At 44.7% G+C, this 19,953-nt stretch overlaps 1 protein-coding gene and 1 long non-coding RNA gene across 6 annotated transcripts in view; one reads left to right on the top strand and one right to left on the bottom strand.

Annotated features, from left to right (window-relative positions):
- EPN2 (epsin 2) overlaps positions 1–19,953 on the bottom strand; it is a 40,430-nt gene that overhangs the window by 13,867 nt on the left and 6,610 nt on the right. For 4 of the 5 annotated variants that reach the window (XM_083413548.1, XM_083413551.1, XM_083413550.1 and 1 more), the window contains exons 2-5: positions 10,333–11,111; positions 3,080–3,192; positions 1,003–1,095; positions 545–701 (exon numbers count right to left, since the gene is read on the bottom strand). In XM_083413548.1, the coding sequence (XP_083269674.1) occupies positions 545–701; positions 1,003–1,095; positions 3,080–3,192; positions 10,333–10,927 (958 nt within the window). In that variant the 5' untranslated portion in view covers positions 10,928–11,111. The remainder of the gene's footprint in view (positions 1–544; positions 702–1,002; positions 1,096–3,079; positions 3,193–10,332; positions 11,112–19,953) is intronic. The other variant, XM_083413547.1, reaches the window with a different exon arrangement.
- LOC310664595 lies at positions 11,929–13,851 on the top strand. Its single transcript, XR_014504987.1, has 2 exons — positions 11,929–12,817; positions 12,853–13,851. It is a non-coding gene; the product is annotated as an uncharacterized lncRNA (long non-coding RNA).

Here is a 19,953-nt window from a genome sequence, read left to right on the forward strand (position 1 = left end):
TGGGGGGGGGGGGAATAAAGGAAAAAAATTATTTCCCCCCCCCCCAGGCATGGAGCAGGCGCGGGGGAAGCCCGAGCTTCCCCCGACCCCAGCCCCCAGAACAGCCTGCTATCCGCAAGCCTAGGGAGCCACGCCGGTCTCCCCAGGCTTGCGGAGAGGTGCGCGAAGCCCAGGTGCGCTCTTCAGCGCGCACCAGGCTTCGGAATGCAGGCAGCTCTGCACCACCCTCCGGAGCCCCGCACGGCTTCGCGCCGGGATCCGGAGGGTGGCGCAGAGCTGCAGGAAGCCCTGGAGCGCAGGCAGCTCTGCGCCACCCTCCGGAGCCCCGTGCGGCTTCGCGCCGGGATCTGGAGGGTGGCGCAGAGCTGCAGGAAGCCCGGGAAAGCCTGCATTCGCCCCATAGGACGCACACACATTTCCCCTTCATTTTTGGAGGGGAAAAAGTGTGTCCTATAGGGCGAAAAATACGGTAATTTATCCAGGAGAGTCACAACAAGGGTCAACAGAGCATCACTGCAGCATCCGTCGATTGCCATATTCTTACCAAATGACTGCCAGGGGTCTGAGGTGGAACTGCTAACTGTAGAGGGGGCCCATGGGTCAGCTTGGCTTGCTGCAGGTGTTGGCCCCCACGGCTCTCCTTTCTGAGGAGCTGGCACTGAAGAGGGCAGGGCATCCATCAGGTCCAGCAGAGTTCCGTGCTGCAGATGAAGAGGTTTATTTTTAGCAGGGGCACAACATCTCCAGTAGACACATAACTCATTTAGAGAGAGAGGGACAGAGAGATTGCAAGGAAAGAAAATGCATCATCTTGCTCTTTCACATGCCCTTAGCTGCTTATTTGGGCTTTTATCCCAGCACCGGGGGCGGGGAATTACAACCATGCACTCTTTCACATGCTTACACAACTGGAGAGCACCCCATCCATTCCTAACTGCATAGCCAGTGCATCCGAACCTTCCCTGTGATGGCTAGGAATATTTTCACTGACCCAAGGCCTACCTCCTTCTTTTTGGGAATTTTCACTGTATCTCTGCGACTTTCCTCCAAAGCCATCTGCAATCTCAGATCATCGCCACGCCGAAGGCGCTCCTCCTGGAAAAAGAGGTCCCAGTGGGGAGGGGAAAAGATGAGAGTGGGAGTCATATAACAGTCATCCATTGTTACTTCATTCATGCCAGGTTTAAAAACAACGGGTCCTCTACGGGTAGAAGCCAAAGCTACACAAATCTTTTTAAAAGACAGCCTAATATAATTTAATTAACATTAGACACTGCCACCATGAGTTCTATGATGAAAGGATGACAGGATGGGAATGTAAGAAGATTTTTTTTAAAAAAAAAACCCAAACAACAGACTATTCAAGAGGAAAAAAGAAACCTCTAATGTCGGAGGCAGTATGCCTCTGGATAACATTTGCTGGGAATCGCAAGTGGGGAATCACAAATGGGGAACAGTGCTGTTGCTTGCAGGCTTCCCATGGGCATCTGGTTGGCCACTGTGACAACAGGATGGAGGATGGACTAGATAGACCTTTGCCCTGATCCATCGGCCAAGCTGTTCTTATGTTCTTATAGCTGTATGAGTCACTTAGTTTTAGCCAGCCAAAGTTAAGCAGCAGACTACTAGTCCAGCTAGAGGACAAAACTAGCTGGACACTAAGAACGTAGGTCATTTCTACACCTAAGAACAAGCAGTAAAACCAAAAGCTCAGTCAAACCTTTCCTTGGCAGTAAAGACCAAAAAATCAAGAGAAAAGAGGTGAGCAAAAAGATTTATTTAGAAAGGGCATTGTAGCGTAGGGGCTACCATTAAGAAAGTCCCCCCCCCCTTTCATTTCCCATGCTTGGTTCACCACCACCCTTCATTCACTGACAGAGCCTCTACCAACAAGCTAAGCACACTAAAGCTCAAATATCTAGTTAGGTAAATGCAGGAGCTATAAGAATCACAGAATCATAGAATTGTACAGATGGAAGGCGTCCCACAGGTCATTGAGTCCAACCCCTCATCCTGGAGGCCCCACATAACAACTGACATATGCGCCCGTCTGCCTAGGACACGATAGCCAGTGTGGTTGCGGTGCTCCTGCTAGCTGAGGTAATGCTGGGTGGGGCTCGCAGCCCACACTGGCCCAGAAGCTCCCGTGCATCAACAGGCAGTCGCTGCTGGAGCAGCCTGTGCTCTGGAGGATGGGGTGGGTGCTGCTGACAGCTGCACCACTCGGGAGTGGTGGGGTAGAGGGTGGCCCATTCTGCTCTCTGTACCCGGCTAGGTTCTCTGCCTTCCAGCCCTTCCTCCCTCAGGAAGGACAGGCTGCCCATGAAGCCTAGGCATGCACCCAGCATCTCATTTCTACGGTAGATGGGGGGGCCACGTATTGGAGCCTCACCTGGGCATGTCCACCTGGGCCCTGTAAGCGCCTTTCTAGTAACAGCCCCCAACTGTGGAATCCCCACCCCTGCCCACTCCTTGGGACACCAGGAAAAGAACTTCCAATTTCCCAAAGCCTTTTAAATAAAGCTGTGATTTCAATACTGTTTAGCTCTGTTCATTTTTATCCCCCTGCTCTCTGTTTTGAATTGGCCATGCTGTGCTTTTTTTTATCAATACATAAATACCAAAACGATCCAACTCCTTTTTCAAAACTTGTACCTTCCACTGACAAGCATTTATTTTCTTTTGAGGCTACGCACTTCGCCACCATCGGAGAGTTCCTGTTTTCAGTGCTCAAACTGGAAAACTGACTTGAGCGAGCACACCATCCTGCAGTTCTAACACTCTGCTTCTCTACTAGATGGACTACTGTCGTTTCCGAAAGGAGAGTTCGCACATTTGGCGGCAGCTGTTGCTTCATAATACTGAACACATGCTGAATAACTGCTGCTGTCAGTTATCATGGATCACTGAAGCCAGGAGGCAACTTTTCTTGGCAAATTTCTCAAATTGCTTTGAGCTGCTTGATAAGGAAAGGGACCATCAATCCCTACATGCTGTCTCCTCTCCACCACCTGGTATGGAATTCTTAATGTAGGCCAATGTATACACTAACACTTACAAAACTACAAGAGAAACTAACCTGTTCTGCAACTTCTCTGCTCATTGCCAGGGCCAGCTGCAGCTGCAGCTCTTCCTCCCCGCTCGTCTGAGGCCGCGCCTGCTCCAACTCTGAAGACACTCGAGGTGATGTAGCTATTTGGAGAAAACAAAAGGCACAAGCCCAACTTGATTTTAGCAAATATGTTTCAGCAAATTCCTATTAGTCATCCTGAGAACCAACTGTTCTAGATTATACACAGCTGGGCCACAGGTTTATGATATTTTTGCCCCACCTTTTGACCATAAGGTCCCCAAATCAAAACATTAAGCACAATCATTGTAAAAGTCCAAATCGTGTAAGAATCCATTTACATCTAACAAGATCAGTAAGGTGCTCTGAACTGCCTGGGGGGAAAGTAACCCTGGCATCTAAACCACCAACATTTATTGCCACTCATCTCAGGGGGGTGGAGCAATGAAGAAACACACACACACACAAGCTCTTCCTTAAAGAGCTCCTTCAAGATCTGCCTCTAATAACATGTTTTTCATGGAGTCATAGAATTGTAATAGAGTTTGAAGGGACCAGAGAAAATACTGCAAGTTCCACAAGCCGATGTTTCCCATTTGACATAACTGAATGTACACAGCTGGGGAGATGCTGATGAGGGAGGAATCTACAAGAGAGTGCAGCAATTTCTACATATAATACTACACTACGTTCCCACCAGCCTAAGTTTTTGAGAGCTAGTAAAGGTAAAGGGACCCCTGACCATTAGGTCCAGTTGTGGCCGACTCTGGGGCTGCGGCGCTCATCTCGCTTTATTGGCTGAGGAAGCCAGTGTACAGCTTCCGGGTCATGTGGCCAGCATGACTAAGCCGCTTCTGGCAAACCAGAGCAGCACACTGAAATGCCGTTTACCTTCCCACCGGAGCGGGACCTATTTATCTACTTGCACTTTGACATGCTTTTGAACTGCTAGGTTGGCAGGAGCAGGGACCAAGCAACGGGAGCTCACCCCATCGCGGGGCTTCGAACTGCCGACCTTCTGATCAGCAAGTCCTAGGCTCTGTGGTTTAACCCACAGTGCCACCCATGTTTAAGAGCTACTGCCCCTCTAATTCACTGCATAAGTGTGGAGGTGGATATTTTTCCATCTAGTTAAAGCTTCTGGGGAGTCATTGGCAATCAGAGTCACCAGCCTCTGGAGTTACTTTTGGAATGTCAAATTGTTGCCTTTGCTCATTATCTTTTAGGGAGGAGAGCAGAATAAATCTGCCAAGGCAGAGGCCTTTCCCCCTCTTGCCTCTTCTGGCGCTCTGCTACCTAGCGACCGCGAGGAGAAGCCAATGTGAGGATGATCATGCTCTTTCTTGGCTCAGGACATGGGGCTACTGCTGAGAGGAGGGTGTCTCTATTGCAAGAGGGAGGGCTGCCTGAAGGTCCCTATGAGAATTATGCCTTCTCCTTTGGGGCTAGAATCGAAATCTGAGCAAGTAGGGAGCTCTTGTCTAGGACAAATGTGGGACTTCTGGCTGGAAATTTTGGTTTGCATGTATATTGCGAACTGAACCATTGCATTGTATGGGGAAGGCAGGTTATTTATTCCATATATATCCCACTTTTCCTCAAAGGAGCTCAAGTAACATACCTCCAAGGAAGGAGAGTCCACCACCTCTCATGGGAGCCTGTTTGTCCCACTGCCGAACAGCTCTTACTGTCAGAAAGCTCTTCCTGATGTTTGGTAGGAATCTCCTTTCTTGAAACTTGAATCCACTGGTTTGGATCCTATCCTCCGGAGCAGGAGAAAACAAGTTTGCTCCATCCTCCATGTGATAGCCCTTCAGATATTTGAAGATGGCTATCATATCTCCTTTCAGTCTCCTCTTTACTAGGCTAAACATACCCAACTCCCTCAACTGTCCCTCGTCAGCCTTGGTTTCCAGACCCTTTATCATCTTGGTTGCCCTACTCTTCACACATTCCAGCTTGTCAATATCCTTCTTAAAGTGTGATGTCCAGAAGTGGACACAGTGCTCCGGGTGTGGTCTGACCAAACCCAACCAGTGGCTACTGTCGCTGGCCAGGGGCTGCTTCCCCAGTTGCCCGGAGGCCGAGTCGCCAGCCACTAAAGCTATGCAGTGCTTAGCTCCACGATTGGCCTCCTCTTCCTCCTCCTGCCGCTCCCATCAAGCTCAGCAAGTATGGGCAATGATCTGGGACAATGGGAGTTGTAGCTGACCTAGAAGGCACCAGTGCCATTTTGGATCCCTCGAGCTGGACAGCATTTTCCAATATACCAGCATGCAAGCTATGCCAAAGCACTGTCTTCCATGCTAGAACTCCCCACCCCAAATGACACAGACACCTATCATACAGCTAGCCGACTATTTCACTCCACAAGGCACTTCTCATTGAGCTACAAAACAATACTCAACATTTTGGTGTACCAGCTGTGACCAACACTCTCAATTTGGAAAAAGGCTTCAGTTCTATGCTTACCTCCAAGGACTAAGTTCCACTGAGCTTGCTTCTGAGCAAATATGCATTGGATTATATTGAAAGACATACTGCTTCATCACACCACAGCTTTCTGTATTCAGTTACCTTTTCAAGCCACTTTAAAGCTTCTTCTGCTCAATGGTTCTGACCGATTTAAATTCTTGACTGTGTTTCATATTAAGACATACTGATTAAACCAAATCAGTTTTCATTAAATTTTATGAGGGGAGCGATAAATTCCATCTACACAATGAAGTGTCCTGTCATCACATGTTTCATGCAAGATTTAAATCAATGAATGAAGCTAGTGTTGTCATTAAGATTTCAGTACTGACATTCCACACACACACACACCCGACACACACACTTATCCAGTCTTTTAATTTCTAGAATTACCAAAAGATCTGTGCGTTATCAGCAAAATGCTTGATTTGCAAGGGTCTAGCATAAAGGGTGTTGCCTTAGCAAGACAAAGAGATTCTTATTCCACAGCACATGATAGTTAAATCAGACGTTTATGCAAGATGGCACTGAATAGATCCAATTTTGACATCCTAAGCCCTGCTTTGTTACTGCTTTGAGAATTTTTGAGATTAAAGCTTCTCAGACCACATGAGAATCACTGAAGGATGTTCCTCTTACATAAAAATGCCCTATGTTGCCTTGTGGAATAAACCTGGGACAATATTCCCAATTTTGGCAGTCATTAAAAACCAAATTCTCCTCTGTCCCTGAGATTAGCAATAATGTTTCATACATTTTTCCTAGATGTTTTTCTATATTTTTGCTGAATTTCAGCCATTATTATTATTATTATTAAATATTTTTGTATCTTGCCATTCTCCTATGCTGGGGTTTGAAGCAGCTTACAACAGTAAAAAAACCAACAACCCAACATTATAAAATACATAGTAATAAAAACAAACTAGTTAAAAGTAATAATTCAAATATATCAGAACGCATTTGGAACCAGCATCAAAAACCCTGTTGGCCTTTGTGGCAGCCCAGTGATTAGCATTGCCTGCACCTTAGTTTCCAAAGGTTTACCTGAACAGGAAAGTCTTAGCCTACCCAGCAAAAGGATAACAAACAGAGAGGGAGACAGTTTAAACCATGGGTAGCCAAACTAAGGCCCGGGAGCCGGAGCCGGCTCAATTGCCTTCTATATCCGGCCCACGGACGGTCCAGGAATCAGCGTGCTTTTTACATGAGTAGAATGTGTACTTCTATTTAAAATGCATCTCTGGGCTATTTGTGGGACATAGGAATTCGTTCTTTTTTTTTTCTTTCCAAAATATAGTCCGGCCCCACACAAGGTCTGAGGAACAGTGGACCAGACCCCTGCTGAAAAAGTTTGCTGACCCCTGGTTTAAACTCTCTTGGGAGGGATTTGCACAATCTATGAGCAGCCGCAGAAAATGGCTCCCAGCAAGACCCACCTGACACAGCCATTTACCGGTACTTCCTTTTAGCACCAGACATACCTCATCTTCCTGGATTTGGGGGGATAATCACAATCATGCTCCTTTTTTCTGTGTGTGCATGCACACATGCATGTGCATTTGGGGTATTGCTGACAGTTAAACTTGACAGTTGTCTATTTATTGTGTATGTAAACTGCCTAGAGAAGTTCTGAATTTGGTGATAAATAAATCAGATATATGATAATGATATGTGTGTGTGTGTGTGTGTGTATTGGGGGGGGGGGGGGTTCCACACTGACACTGGTCCAACAAGTTCCATCCCAGAGACCAAGTGAAGCAGCTCCACTCCACTCTGACCCTGGAGTAACACTAAAGCAGAGGTGACTTTGAGTAAGACAGGTAGTGGTGACTGATCACCCCACAGCTTTCAAGTTCTGCAGTCACATGAATGTAATCAAATGAAAGCAGCAAAAAGACAGCTCGGATGGAGCCCATATGGGGTTCAATTGTGATTTTAATACAGTTTGAAGTTAGGAAGGGGATATGCAAAGAAGAAAAATCATGCATATATTTAGAGTTCTTGCCTCCGGCCCCCTTGCCCACAAAGCTCCTTGTAGCTTCCTTGGGCTTCTTGCATTCACGCTGCAGGTAGCCCTTTCCCCCCACACTTGAAGCATCGTAGGGCTTTCAAAGCAACAGCCCCACCCTTGGGGGTGGGGGGAAGGAGTAAAGAAACATGGTAACTTTTCCCCACCCTCTACTACACAGCAGGATATTAAATAAGGGTAAACTACCAAATACATTACCCTTTCCAAACAAGCAATATTCCAACAGCAGCACTATATCTATCCTTCGTTTTAGTTCTTTGATTGGGGATTAGTTTCTGGAAAGAACAGGTATCAGTTTTCATCCCAAATTAATTGACTGGAATGCATGTGAATGAAGGCCAGTATGGGAAGAGCAAACAAAGGGGAAGAGGGAGTTCCAGAAAGGCTATCAGTTTTCACTATTTAGGAGTGCGCTCGCACACACGTGTGTGCACACGCTCACACTTCAGAAGCTGGACAGGAAAAACAGAAAGCACTTTTTTTTAAAAAAAAAAAAAAGGCACCATGATACTAAAGCCAAATGATGAGACCTGGTAACGAGTAATGAATATTAGCGACACAAGACCTTTCAAGCAAATGAAGGGAGTTGGGGAACCTGGATGTTACATTCACGTCAGGCAAAAAGCATCAAACTCCAAGCATACATAACCACTGGTTTTCAAGCACCCACAAACAAAACACTGTTAATAATCACAGAACAGTTGAGAATAAGAACAAAAAGAGTCTTGTCACTCTTTTAAAACTAACACATTTTTATGGAATACTTTTTTTTACTTAATCGGTTGTATGAATATTCAACAGAAAAAAAGTTTATAATATTATCACGCATGGTGGGAAAGAAACGTCTAATAACATTAAAAACTACAAGATCAGTGAAGTTATAGGACTGCCGACATACATATTGCTCTGTGTCCCTCCAGAGGTCTGCTTAGTAACAGGCAGTTTTTTAGTAGTCTGCTAAAAGACCAGTAGCATGCATCCTCATTGTGTTTCTTACATAGCCAGCATAGAAACACAAACTACAACCCTCTCAGCAGACCAGTAATTTTTTTTTTAAGGCTAGTTGCTTTGGATGACCTGTTTACAAGGCTGGACTAACATGCAATTAGATGACATAAGGGCCACTGACTCAGGTAGCTTCCTCTGCACCCCAAAGCATCAGACCAACTCATGGAGGATCACTCTATCAATAGCTACTAGCCTTGACAGCCATGCAGTATTTGTAAATATTTCAGAACATTACAACTGAATAGTGAACACTTCCCTTCGCATTACATTTTAAGAAGCAGTGGCACTGTGAACTGTTAATTCGCTAAGTTTTGCACAAAGACCTGTGTACAAATATATATGGCCTAGTTCACCCATAACACGGTCCCCATTTCTCCTACTGCCACAATAACACTAAGCTAAGTCATGATTTGCTTAGGTGTTATGCCTGACCCTGGACTCATGGTTTGTCTCTTGAAACAAGCCACAAGCTGTAGCCAAGGTTTGTTATTGGCTTACTGTTCTTGGCTTACCATCCAGAATTCATTTGGGAGAGATATGAGGAAAGGCTAAGGGAGCTGGGCATGTTTAGCCTGGAGAAGAGGGGGTTAAGGGGTGATATGATAGCCATGTTCAAATATATAAAAGGATGTCACATAGAGGAGGGAGAAAGGTTGTTTTCTGCTGCTCCAGAGAAGCGGACACGGAGCAATGGATCCAAACTACAAGAAAGAAGATTCCACCTAAACATTAGGAAGAACTTCCTGACAGTAAGAGCTGTTCGACAGTGGAATTTGCTGCCAAGGAGTGTGGTAGGTCTCTTTCTTTGGAGGTCTTTAAGCAGAGGCTTGACAACCATATGTCAGGAGTGCTCTGATGGTGTTTCCTGCTTGGCAGGGGGTTGGCCTCGATGGCCCTTGTGGTCTCTTCCAACTCTATGATTCTATGATTCTATGAAACCATCAGCCCAGGTTCACACAAAGCACTAAGCCAAACCATAGTTTGGCTCCAGTAGTGATGCAGCAGCAAGACTAGGAAAGGAGTGAAGCAGATATTATTTTTGCTCTGGGTACCCACATGCTTCTTTGTTCATGCTGATCTCATTTACTGGGCCTATTAGGTGTGTTTCCTAAGGATAGTCACCTGGGAAAAGTTAATTAGAACAGTGATATTTAAAAAACGGTATTCCAGTTGCCCACTTTCACTTCTACTGTGTCCATTCACTATGTTACTAGTAAATTTTATGTAACAGCCATCTCCAACAGTGATAAATTTTCACAAAGTGATACAGTAGCATAGTTTTTCTAGTACAACACCTATTCTCTGTCTCCTCCTATCAAGATAATTGAGGGCTCTGTCATGGTAAGTATAGTTCTGGCTCTTTTTTTAAGTGCTCCACCCAAAAGCATGTGATACAGGGCACTGTGCAGTTTTTCTAGTAAAACACATCGAGTTACAACCCGCACAGCATGGGCCTCCAAATTAAGAGGCTCTCCTGTTTCACACGTACCCATCTCAACTGGCTAAGTGCACACACCTCACAGGTTCTACACAATTGGCTTGAAAATCCACATTTCCTTTGATGTACCCACCAATCAGAAGAGAGACAACCTTTGAAGAAGCACAGAAGCCCCTCAATCAAGCATACAGCTTGTTATTGTTTTTATAATGTCCTTTTAAAAAAATTGTTGTGTATCCTTTTATAACTGTAGGCTGCTTTTGAGACATTTGGGTAGCAAGGGACAAATAAATGTATTAAGAAAATACTTACACCCGTGATAAGAAGCCGGTGAGCCTCCTGATTTGCCATATTCTTGCTCCGAGTAGCTAGTGGAGAGATTAGGCTGGCTGGAGCCTCTGCCAAAGGTGATCTGATTACTACCAACCCCAGTGGCCACCTGTGCCATACGCTCTTTGGTCTTCAGGGCTTGGGCCCTTTCTGTCTTGAGCCGATCGTCATCTTTCAGGAGGGACACCAACTGCTTGGACTTCTCCCGCACATTGATGCCCTGGTCCTTACCATCCCGGTCAATGTACTGGAAATCCTTCAGAGTCTGGATAGCAAAGATGTTCTCTTTGCATTGTTGTGCCACCCTTTCCGACCCAGTTTTAATCAGGTAATCCAAAAGAGTTAAAGCCTTATAAACATGCCTCCAGTTTTTGCCATGGTCATTCAGCCGCTTCCAGATCATGCTCATGATTTCAGAAAAGGCCACCACATTGTATGTTAGATCTGCTATTTCGGTCATTAAGGAGCTGGATGGGCCCCAGGGGTCATTTGAAGTCGCTTCCCGAACTTTTATTTCAGCCTCTGAATAATTGTTCACAATGTTTTTCATTTGTCTCCTAATCGAAGAAGATGTCATTTTTATCTCCTCCTAAATCAAGGCAGGTTCCCCCCAAAAAGACCTCAGAGACCAGCCACAGTTTTCTCCAGTTTTCAAGTCCCTGTGATATGAAGACACGATGTGTGTGACCAACTTGGAGCAAGTTCTGGTAAAGTCATTTCCTCCCCTCACGAAAGGTACAAAAGAAACTGGAAACTCTGACCTAAAAAAGAAACACAGAAAACTATCAGTTGCCATTTTAATTGTTCGCTTACATTTAAAAAAGCTAGCCAAAGCAAACATTCAGATTTTCCCTGAACTGTCACCAAAGGGTAATTTTCTTGTTCTAGAACTACAGAACAAAATTATTACACCACAGATAGGATTTCCCTCACGAACCAATTTCATAAGCAATCTGTATATGAAATCCAGACACAGGCACAACAACCCTAGTTGCAGAATAAAGTGCCAGGAGAGAAGAAGGGAGTGAAGATGAAAGTGAACATTGTGACACTGGACTTCTGGTTTGAAGCAAGTTCTGTTGAAATTACGTACTTCCTTCCCTTTAAGTACACAACAAATTTAAGACAGTCCATCCTATTGGAGGAACAGCATCCACCAGAAAGGAATCAACTCAGGGCTCAAAGCCCTGTTGCCACCCTACACACACACACACACAAATACAAAAGCTCCCAGCCATTATCAGGAGTTCTTGCACACCTCACTTCCATTATCCAGTTCTCTCACACACCCAAAGACATTATAAGTCAAGAGCACTACGCTTTTGTCAAGATGCTACTTGACCAGGGTAGGGAAGTCACAAAGTGAGTCAGAAAACAATGCACAGTAAGATGTTTTCATTATAACTGTGCATTAAATAAATTAATCTAGCAGATTACCGCAAAGTCACTAAACAAACTTGCAAACTCAGCAGAAGTAGAGGCCCCCACACAGCAAATGAACTTGCAACTGCAGCAGGGAACCAAATTAAATTTCATGCAGCAGCTGCTGGTTGAAAATACCAGAACAGGAACACCCACACGAGCTGCCTTTTCAGAGGCAGAGAGCTGCTAGAACAGTTGCAGTAGCCTGTCAGTTTATTGTCAAAGAGCACTCTCTCGGTCTCTCTCAGTCTTGTGACTTATTCGTGCAACTGGAATGCCATCCGCAGTTAAGTTCTACTGATGCCTGCGATGTTGTCACTGGTTTTGTCAGACAGGCCTCAAAAATTTTGCCTTCCCATGGCTTCATCAGTGGCACAGCAGCTTAGTTGCATCGCCGTCCACATCCTGGGTTGTGACTTGCATGGCAGGAGGGGCTGCTGAAAACTAAGGAAGCTAGAGAAATTTGCAGTCAAATCCTACCGCCAAAACTGCACTGAACTACACTATGATCCCTTTACTACTGCAGTTTTCAGATATTCCACCATTCCCTAAAATGTCTGGGGTACAAAAAATTTAAAATGTCAGATGAAGCTGGCAAAAATGATGGGAGTCCATCAACATCTGAAGAGCCACAGGTTAGCAACTCCTGCTCTAGACAATTCAAGCACCCCCAAAAGACCTTTATAACACAATTAATGCATATGCTCCTAACTATTAATTAAGGTTCCTGCCTCAAACAGCTTCCTCTTCAAATGTACTAGGCACTCGACCTCCAAGGAGAAGTTGTTTACGTTTTAAAATTGGCAATACAGCATCATTCTCCACCACAAGCCCAGTTCTAGAAATGAGCCTGCTCAGGAAAATTTATGTGTTATGTTATGTTTTATGTGTTGTGTTATGTGTTGTGTTATGTTATGTGTTGTGTTGTGTTATTACACACAGGGTATATATACAGCCACAGTACATTCTAGAATGTATTTACATTACACAACTTAGTCTCTATATCAATCTAAATCTCATAGATGATAATACCAGTTCAGGTATTGTGACTTATTCGTGCAACTGGAATGCCATCCACAGTTCTTAAAAACAGTGGCTCCCATGGTAGTAAGGTGCAATTCATCACCATCCCATATACCAGTTCAAGTGGGGGCGGGGACTCCCACTACAAGCTTGCCTTACAACTAAACCAGCCTAATTTGGTCCACAAAGAGGTATACAAAAGCGGATGCAGAGTTGAAATGACCTTCCAAGGTTTCAGAAGCTTTTTTACACACACACACACACACCAAGATAGCATTCAAGCTTTTAACCAAGTGACTGCAGGTGTTTTTCCCATCTCTGAGTGCTTGTGGGAAAGTGATGTGAATGTATTATGGCCAGGTGCGTAGCCTACTAATCTATGAACTCTGTAACCAGATTTAGCGACCTGCAGCACAAAATATGCTTATAAACACTGTCACAGGCATCTAGCATCACATGAAGTGATGCAAATGATCTGATGCCCAGAGCTCTTCTGTGAATCAAGTTGACCCCTTTTGCCTCATCAAGAATGTGATTCCTGCAAACTGTCAGGGGGTGGGGGCGGTGAGAGAGAGAAACAGATCTGCTTAATAAGTTCACTTGCCAAAGGCAGAGACTTCCTAGATTTTTGCTACTTCCAAGTCCTCTTGAAATGGGTGGGAGCTGAGGACTTGGCACTTAATTCTGAACAAACATGGTGAGAATTGGACTTACAACCTTGCTACACCAAAGCATATAATAAAAGCCTGCTTTCTTTGCCTCATGGTGGCATAGGGAGTGGGTGATTTCTACCAGAGAAACAGCAGGAGAAAAAGGGCTGAGCTCTTCCTCCATCCACCACGCCTCTGCTCAAAATTGCCCCTTTCACATGAAGCCTTGTAGCAAAGAACTGGGCTGTTTCTCTTTTTATTACATACATCCATCTGCAACATTTAATTAGATCCTTAATGATAAGTATGTAAGTGAATGAACAAATTGCTTTGGGTACCGATTGCGCTGCCTAAGAACACATGCTTTAAAAGTATTTCAAAGACTTGTTTCCAAAACTAAATGGGGGGGAAACAGAATTGTTCTGTATGATGCTGCAGAGAAGTGTGCATTAAAAGAAGCTATGAAGCTGGGCACAATGCATAAAAGCCCACATGCAGAACACATATTAGGTCTCCTGCACCATTGTGCAGAAGAGAAAAAGCAGCAATTCATGTGAATAGAACAGCATGGAGTGCTGGAACAGCCCCACACACGCTGTCTCACTCTCACACAGGCTATTTAAACACAAAGTTATTCAGAGATGGGGTCAAACTAGGGTTTGGGAAGCAAGCTTTCGTTCAGGAAGGGGACAGGAACCAGAACTACTCTTCTGAAGTCTACACACTGGTCTTCTTCAAACTCCCAGTCTGTGAAAGGATGACGGCAGCCTTCAAACACTAAACTTATGGAAGTTTTCCATTTCCTCTTTCACCATTCGAACAGTATGCCTGGTTACTGAGAAAAGTAGGCAGGTGGCAAGAGGCAAAGAAGGTTAATTGTCTAAGGGGCTCGTTTCTCCAAGATAAAAGTGTATTCATAGTCTAAAGTATTAGGGGAGAGGGAGTTAAAAGACATTCCCCAGTAGCAGGTTAAAAAAAGAAAGATCCCAAATATTGGAATTTAACTCTTGAATAAGAGTTTGTGGGCGAAGTATGGACTGTGCCAACCTTCCCCAACTTGATGCCCTCCAAATGTTGTTGGATTCCAAATCCTATCAGCCACTGCCAACGTTGTCAATGGGCAGGAATGGTGGGATTTTAATCTGGTCACATCTAGTGGGCACTAGACGGAGGAAATATACCAAAGATCTCTTATCAGAGTGCTGTAAATTTACCCCTATAATCTTATCTGGGTTGCTTTTGTAAAATAAGTGTACTTTTGCCACAATGAAATCTACAGGAGGAAATACAACTGGCCTACCTTACATGGTAATAACACTCAAGAAAGTGTATGCAATATGCTCTGAACACTTAAGAAGTGTTGTTATATTATTTGTCATGTTATCTCACACCACTTTTGCATGGAATTTAATGTGGTGCACACAGAATTCCCAGGTGGTTCCCCATTGAGGCGCCAAACAGATATAGATCCATCAAGCTTCAACAAGGTTCACAGGACCCTGCTCTGGGACCTATGAACTGCAGATTATGAACATGAGTATTACAAGATTTGAGGCTTTTGTCCTTAATTTAAGTAAGGCACCCCCAAAAGATTCCTCATTCAGCCGTCAGAAGTATTAACAGGGCAGAGACAGGAAGGATAACAGGAAACCTGACGCAGAAAGATGCTGTGTCAATGAAGTCGTCTGGATAAAAAAAGAAAAACACCGCTAACAAAAACCACATATTATTAGTCATTCTGAGCAAAGAAAGGAAGAAACTGTAGAGTTAGTAAAATAGTGGAGAAATTCTGTTACATCACCATATAATCAACTTGCTACTGAAAACAGAGAAAGAAAGAAGACTAGGGCTACACCTGCCCTGATCATCTGACATTTAATTGAAGGTTGACATTCTCCAGGTTTCTCTGCAGATGCAAAGAGGCCACACTCTAGCTCCTGGTAGCTCTATGGTGAAAGACTTGTACCCTTCGCACCAGGAAATAGAGCAGAACACCAGTTCAGTTTTAGACTGGCAGTGCACATAAGCTCTAGAACCAACGTAGTCAAAGCATATCATCACCCAAGGATGTGATACTCACATAGACTGCACTGTGTTCATTTCAAAACAGAACTTGACCAGTCAGACATAGCTTGACCAGTCAGAGAGTTATTTGAGTTCTTAACAAATAAAAACCTGACATATTTTTCTTCTTTCTTTCTTGGCTGGAGGTCAGAATACCTCAAAGATATCAAAAAATAATGTTTAGATGTTTTTGTATGTATGTGTTGCCTCTTGACAAATTTCAAAGCAGTGGGAATTACAAAGAACAAGTAGTATTTATAAACGTTATTCTCTGGCAGAAGTAACAATCAAAGTGGGGTATACAATATGCAGTTGTACAATATTCACACACGCCAGCCAGCCTTTAGAACACTATGCTGCTGTCACCAGAAGCCTACAGCACTTTTGCATTCATGTGTGTCTAAACTCCAGGGCGAGCTACTCCAATAACTTGTGATTACTCTCTGAATTACCAGCACCAGAAGATCACTTCACCATTCTACACAAAAAACGGATAACCCAGCAGGTCCCAGGGGTATTAAACTTCTACAAATCGTTAATGAAAACTGCAGTCTTCGGCAAGGGACAGAACTAAGTGTAAAACAAGCCATGCCCCACCCCCCCAATTTATTTCCTAATTGTTCAACATCTGGAGAAAACCAAAACCTTTGCCCTGCTTTCCAGTTACCGTATTTTTCACCCTATAGGACGCACCGGCCCATAGGACGCATCTAGTTTTTTGGGGGGGAAATCAAGGGGGGGGAATTATTTTCCCCCCAGGTTTGCGCAGCCATCCCCAAGCTAGAAGAGGGAGACGGAGCGCTCCGTCTCCCTCTTCTGCCTTCAGGGACAGCCTCTCTAGCCTCCGTGGGGCAGCGGCTTGCCCCGCTGTCCCCCGAGCTTGTGGGGCTGGCGATGGGAAGAGGCAAGCTTGCTTCTCCCCCCCCCCCCTGCCAGCCTCCAGATCAGGTCGGGGAATAGCGGGGTGGCGGCGCTCCGCCTCCCCGCTATCCCCCGAGCTTGTGGGGCTGGCGTGGGGGGGGGAGCAAGCTTGCTTCTGCCCTCCACCAGCCTCCAGATCAGGTCGGGGAATAGCGGGGTGGCGGTGCTCCGCCTCCCCGCTATCCCCAGAGCTTGTGGGCTGCAGGCTGCTGTCCGCAAGTCTTGCGAGCTGGCGGGACTGAAGCCCGGAGCGCGCTGTGCAGTGCGCCCCAGGCTTCGAGATGCAGGCTGCTATCTGCAAGCCTAGGGAGCCCAATGGGAACTCCCTCGGGCTCCCAAGGCTTGCGGAGAGCTTCCTGAAGCCTGGAGAGCAAGAGGGTCAGTGCGCACCAACCCCTCTCACTCTCCAGGCTTCAGCGAAAGCCTGCATTCACCCCATAGGACGCACACACATTTCCCCTTCATTTTTGGAGGGGGGAAAGTGCGTCCTATAGGGCGAAAAATACGGTATCTACATATCAGGTCCATTTCAATAGGCACATAGTTAACAAACATTTATTTATGGAAATGAGTGCTAGCATGGACAGACCACTGCATAACACTTCCTAACAGGGTTAACAGATTCAGCACCGAAACAAGTTTGTATGTTTTGGTACTTCATGCGAGTTGTCAGAGCTTTTAGTTTGAATTACACTCAGTTCCATTTCTGCTAGGTATTTTTTTTTAAAAAAAAACCTGCAGAAGCAGATTACAAAATCAGATACTAAACTTAAAAACTGTTTTTTAAAAAAAGAAAAGAAAAGAAAGAAAAAAAGCTTACATTCTGAATGTATTCAGCAGATGTTTTTGAATGCAACTAAGATAACTCTAGTCTTACTTGCTTCAAGCTTCAGCTCTCTTCAGCATTCAGCTGCACATCTTGTAAGTCATTTCAAGCCCCACTTTAAAGATTTAAAAATATGAATTAGGTGGATTAAAAAATATTAATTTTAAAAATAAACTAGATGGACACTCATTGGGTACGAAACTATTGTCTACCAAGTAAAGCGTAGCCATGTTCTTCAAATCTATACTGGGGGGGGGGGGGGGTGTCAGAAATTCAACAGCAGCAACAGTATATAACATTTGGAGCACTTTTAGGATTTCCAGGCTGTATTTTGGGATGAAAGCCACTTAGTAAAACCATCTTGCAGCAGCAATTGTCTTTGCCACAACAAGACAAAGTCAAATTAGGAGGAATAGCACAGCACAGAGACAGAAAAAATCAAGTGCCTCAAATCATTTTTATTTCCTAGTTTATTGGCCTGCAAAGCGGGCAGCAGCAGAGCCCTGGAAAGGCAGTCAGGTGCAAGCCTGAGTATGTAACAGCAGTTGGACCCAACATATCCCCCACATTCCACAAGCTGTCCATTTATGACCAAAAAAAATTGCTAAATTTCATCACAATATACCAGCATTTTACTGGTGCCAGAATGCCTTTGTCATTGCTTTCTGAACCCATCCTCCCATACATCCTCCCTATTTATACTCTGCTCCATCTATTTACTGTTCACTGACATTTCACACAAGTGGGTGTTCACTTGCTCTTATACTGGAGGAGAACAATGTTTCCACAAAGCCTCTGCTGTCTGTTCTTTTGCCGAATGCTACTTTCTGTAAATTGGCTCCAGGAGAAAGTGTACGTTCCCTTCTTCTCAGACATGCTCCTTTATCACAAACAGCTTTGCAAATATCATTCTCGCTCTGGATACAAGTTAACCTAAGATTTTACAAGCATGAGGCAGCATTGGGGTTAGGTAGGGGCAGTGCTACCTGCACTAACTGGAGGGAGTGTGACAGCATTCAAAGTTAAGAGCACCGTAACCTGCAAAAGTTGGCAATCATACTCCTTATCACAGAGTAATGATAAAATTTCTGCAACTGGGAAGACTTAGGCCACTGTTCCTGAATCTGGTGCCCTCCAGATGTTGCTGGACTACAACTCCCAGCATCCCTGTCCCTCAGCCATGCTGCCTGGAGGAAGCAGTAGTCCAACACATGTGGAGAGCACCAGGTTGGAGAAGGCTGAGTTAGGCATTTTCATGAACAAGGCCTTTGGGCTTGACGTTGAGAAGAGCTACTTTAAGTCTCTTGCGCACGAAAAATCTTTAGCGTACTTTCAATCCTGCTCAGAAGGAGCAACCTTCGCAAAGGGAAAGATTTTTGCAATTCATCATTCTTAACTGCTCTAACCTCCCTGACAACTGCACTTAACAAAGAGGCTCTTTGCCATCTGTTTAAGTGCCTAAAACAGAATGCCTGTGTTGAGAGTCACCTTCAACACTTCCAACTTAACACTATTAATTCAATTAAGACCAGACACTCCAAGAAAGAGACAATGCTACAGATGCACATCAAGACCTTATGGCAAAAATGATGGACGGCAGGAAGGCAAGGAAACATTAGTAAAGGTAAAGGGACCCATGACCATTATGTCCAGTCGTGGATGACTCTGGGGTTGCGGCGTTCATCTCGCTTTATTGGCCGAGGGAGCCAGCGTACAGCTTCCGGGTCATGTGGCTAGCATGACTAAGCCACTCCTGTGAACCAGAGCAGCGCATGGAAACACTGTTTAGCTTCCCGCCGGAGCGGTACCTATTTATCTACTTGCACTTTGACGTGCTTTTGAACTGCTAGGTTGGCAGGAGCAGGGACCGAGCAACGGGAGCTCACCCGGTCGCAGGGATTCGAACTGCTGACCTTCTGATCAGCAAGCCCTAGGCTCTGAGGTTTAACCCACAGCACCACCCTCGTCCCTCCAAGGAAATATTACATCTCAGCAAAAGACTGGAAATAACGGTGAGTCCCAAACACAGATGAAGTTCTTTCATTGTCTACTTCAAATGCAATGCTACCTCAGTGTTGCCAAGTAATGGCTTGTAAATTTACAATTTGAACTTAACTTTTACCCATTGCAATGCAGGAAACTGCAGCTACCAATATTCAGCAGGTTAGCAGATACAGCTATTGTGCACAGGCTGTAGGTGATGAAGAATTCATGCCTTTGTTAAAGAATTGAGGAATTATAGTACCAAAGAAAGTATACTTAACACTTAGTCAACTGCAAACATACCAGCCAAACATACCCGCTCATAATGACTCTTTGTTTGATGTTACTGGAAAGGGGTGCTCTAAAGCTAGAAGGCACAAACTTAGATGCACTTTATTCCATTAACAAAAATCCTGATTCTCATCAAGATGTTTCAAAGCTCACTCAAAAAACACAAGCAATATGTTCACTGACAGACGTACAATGCCACAGTTTGCATTCTGTAACAGAAAACATTTCAGAGCAGATGCCGTGTTCATGCTTCCAAGTTGTTCTTATGAACAGAACATTTTGAAACTGAAATACCTGCAAACAAGTCCTCTTAAGGGTCACAAGAACTGGCAATGTGTAAGATTCACTGGTTTATTCAAAGTCTCCCGATAAGTAGAGGCAGGGGACAACAACAAAGTATAGGACTGCAAGAACGACCTGTTT

This window comes from Podarcis tiliguerta (genome assembly GCF_965153285.1).
Source record: "Podarcis tiliguerta genome assembly, chromosome: 14".
NCBI lineage: Eukaryota > Metazoa > Chordata > Lepidosauria > Squamata > Lacertidae > Podarcis > Podarcis tiliguerta.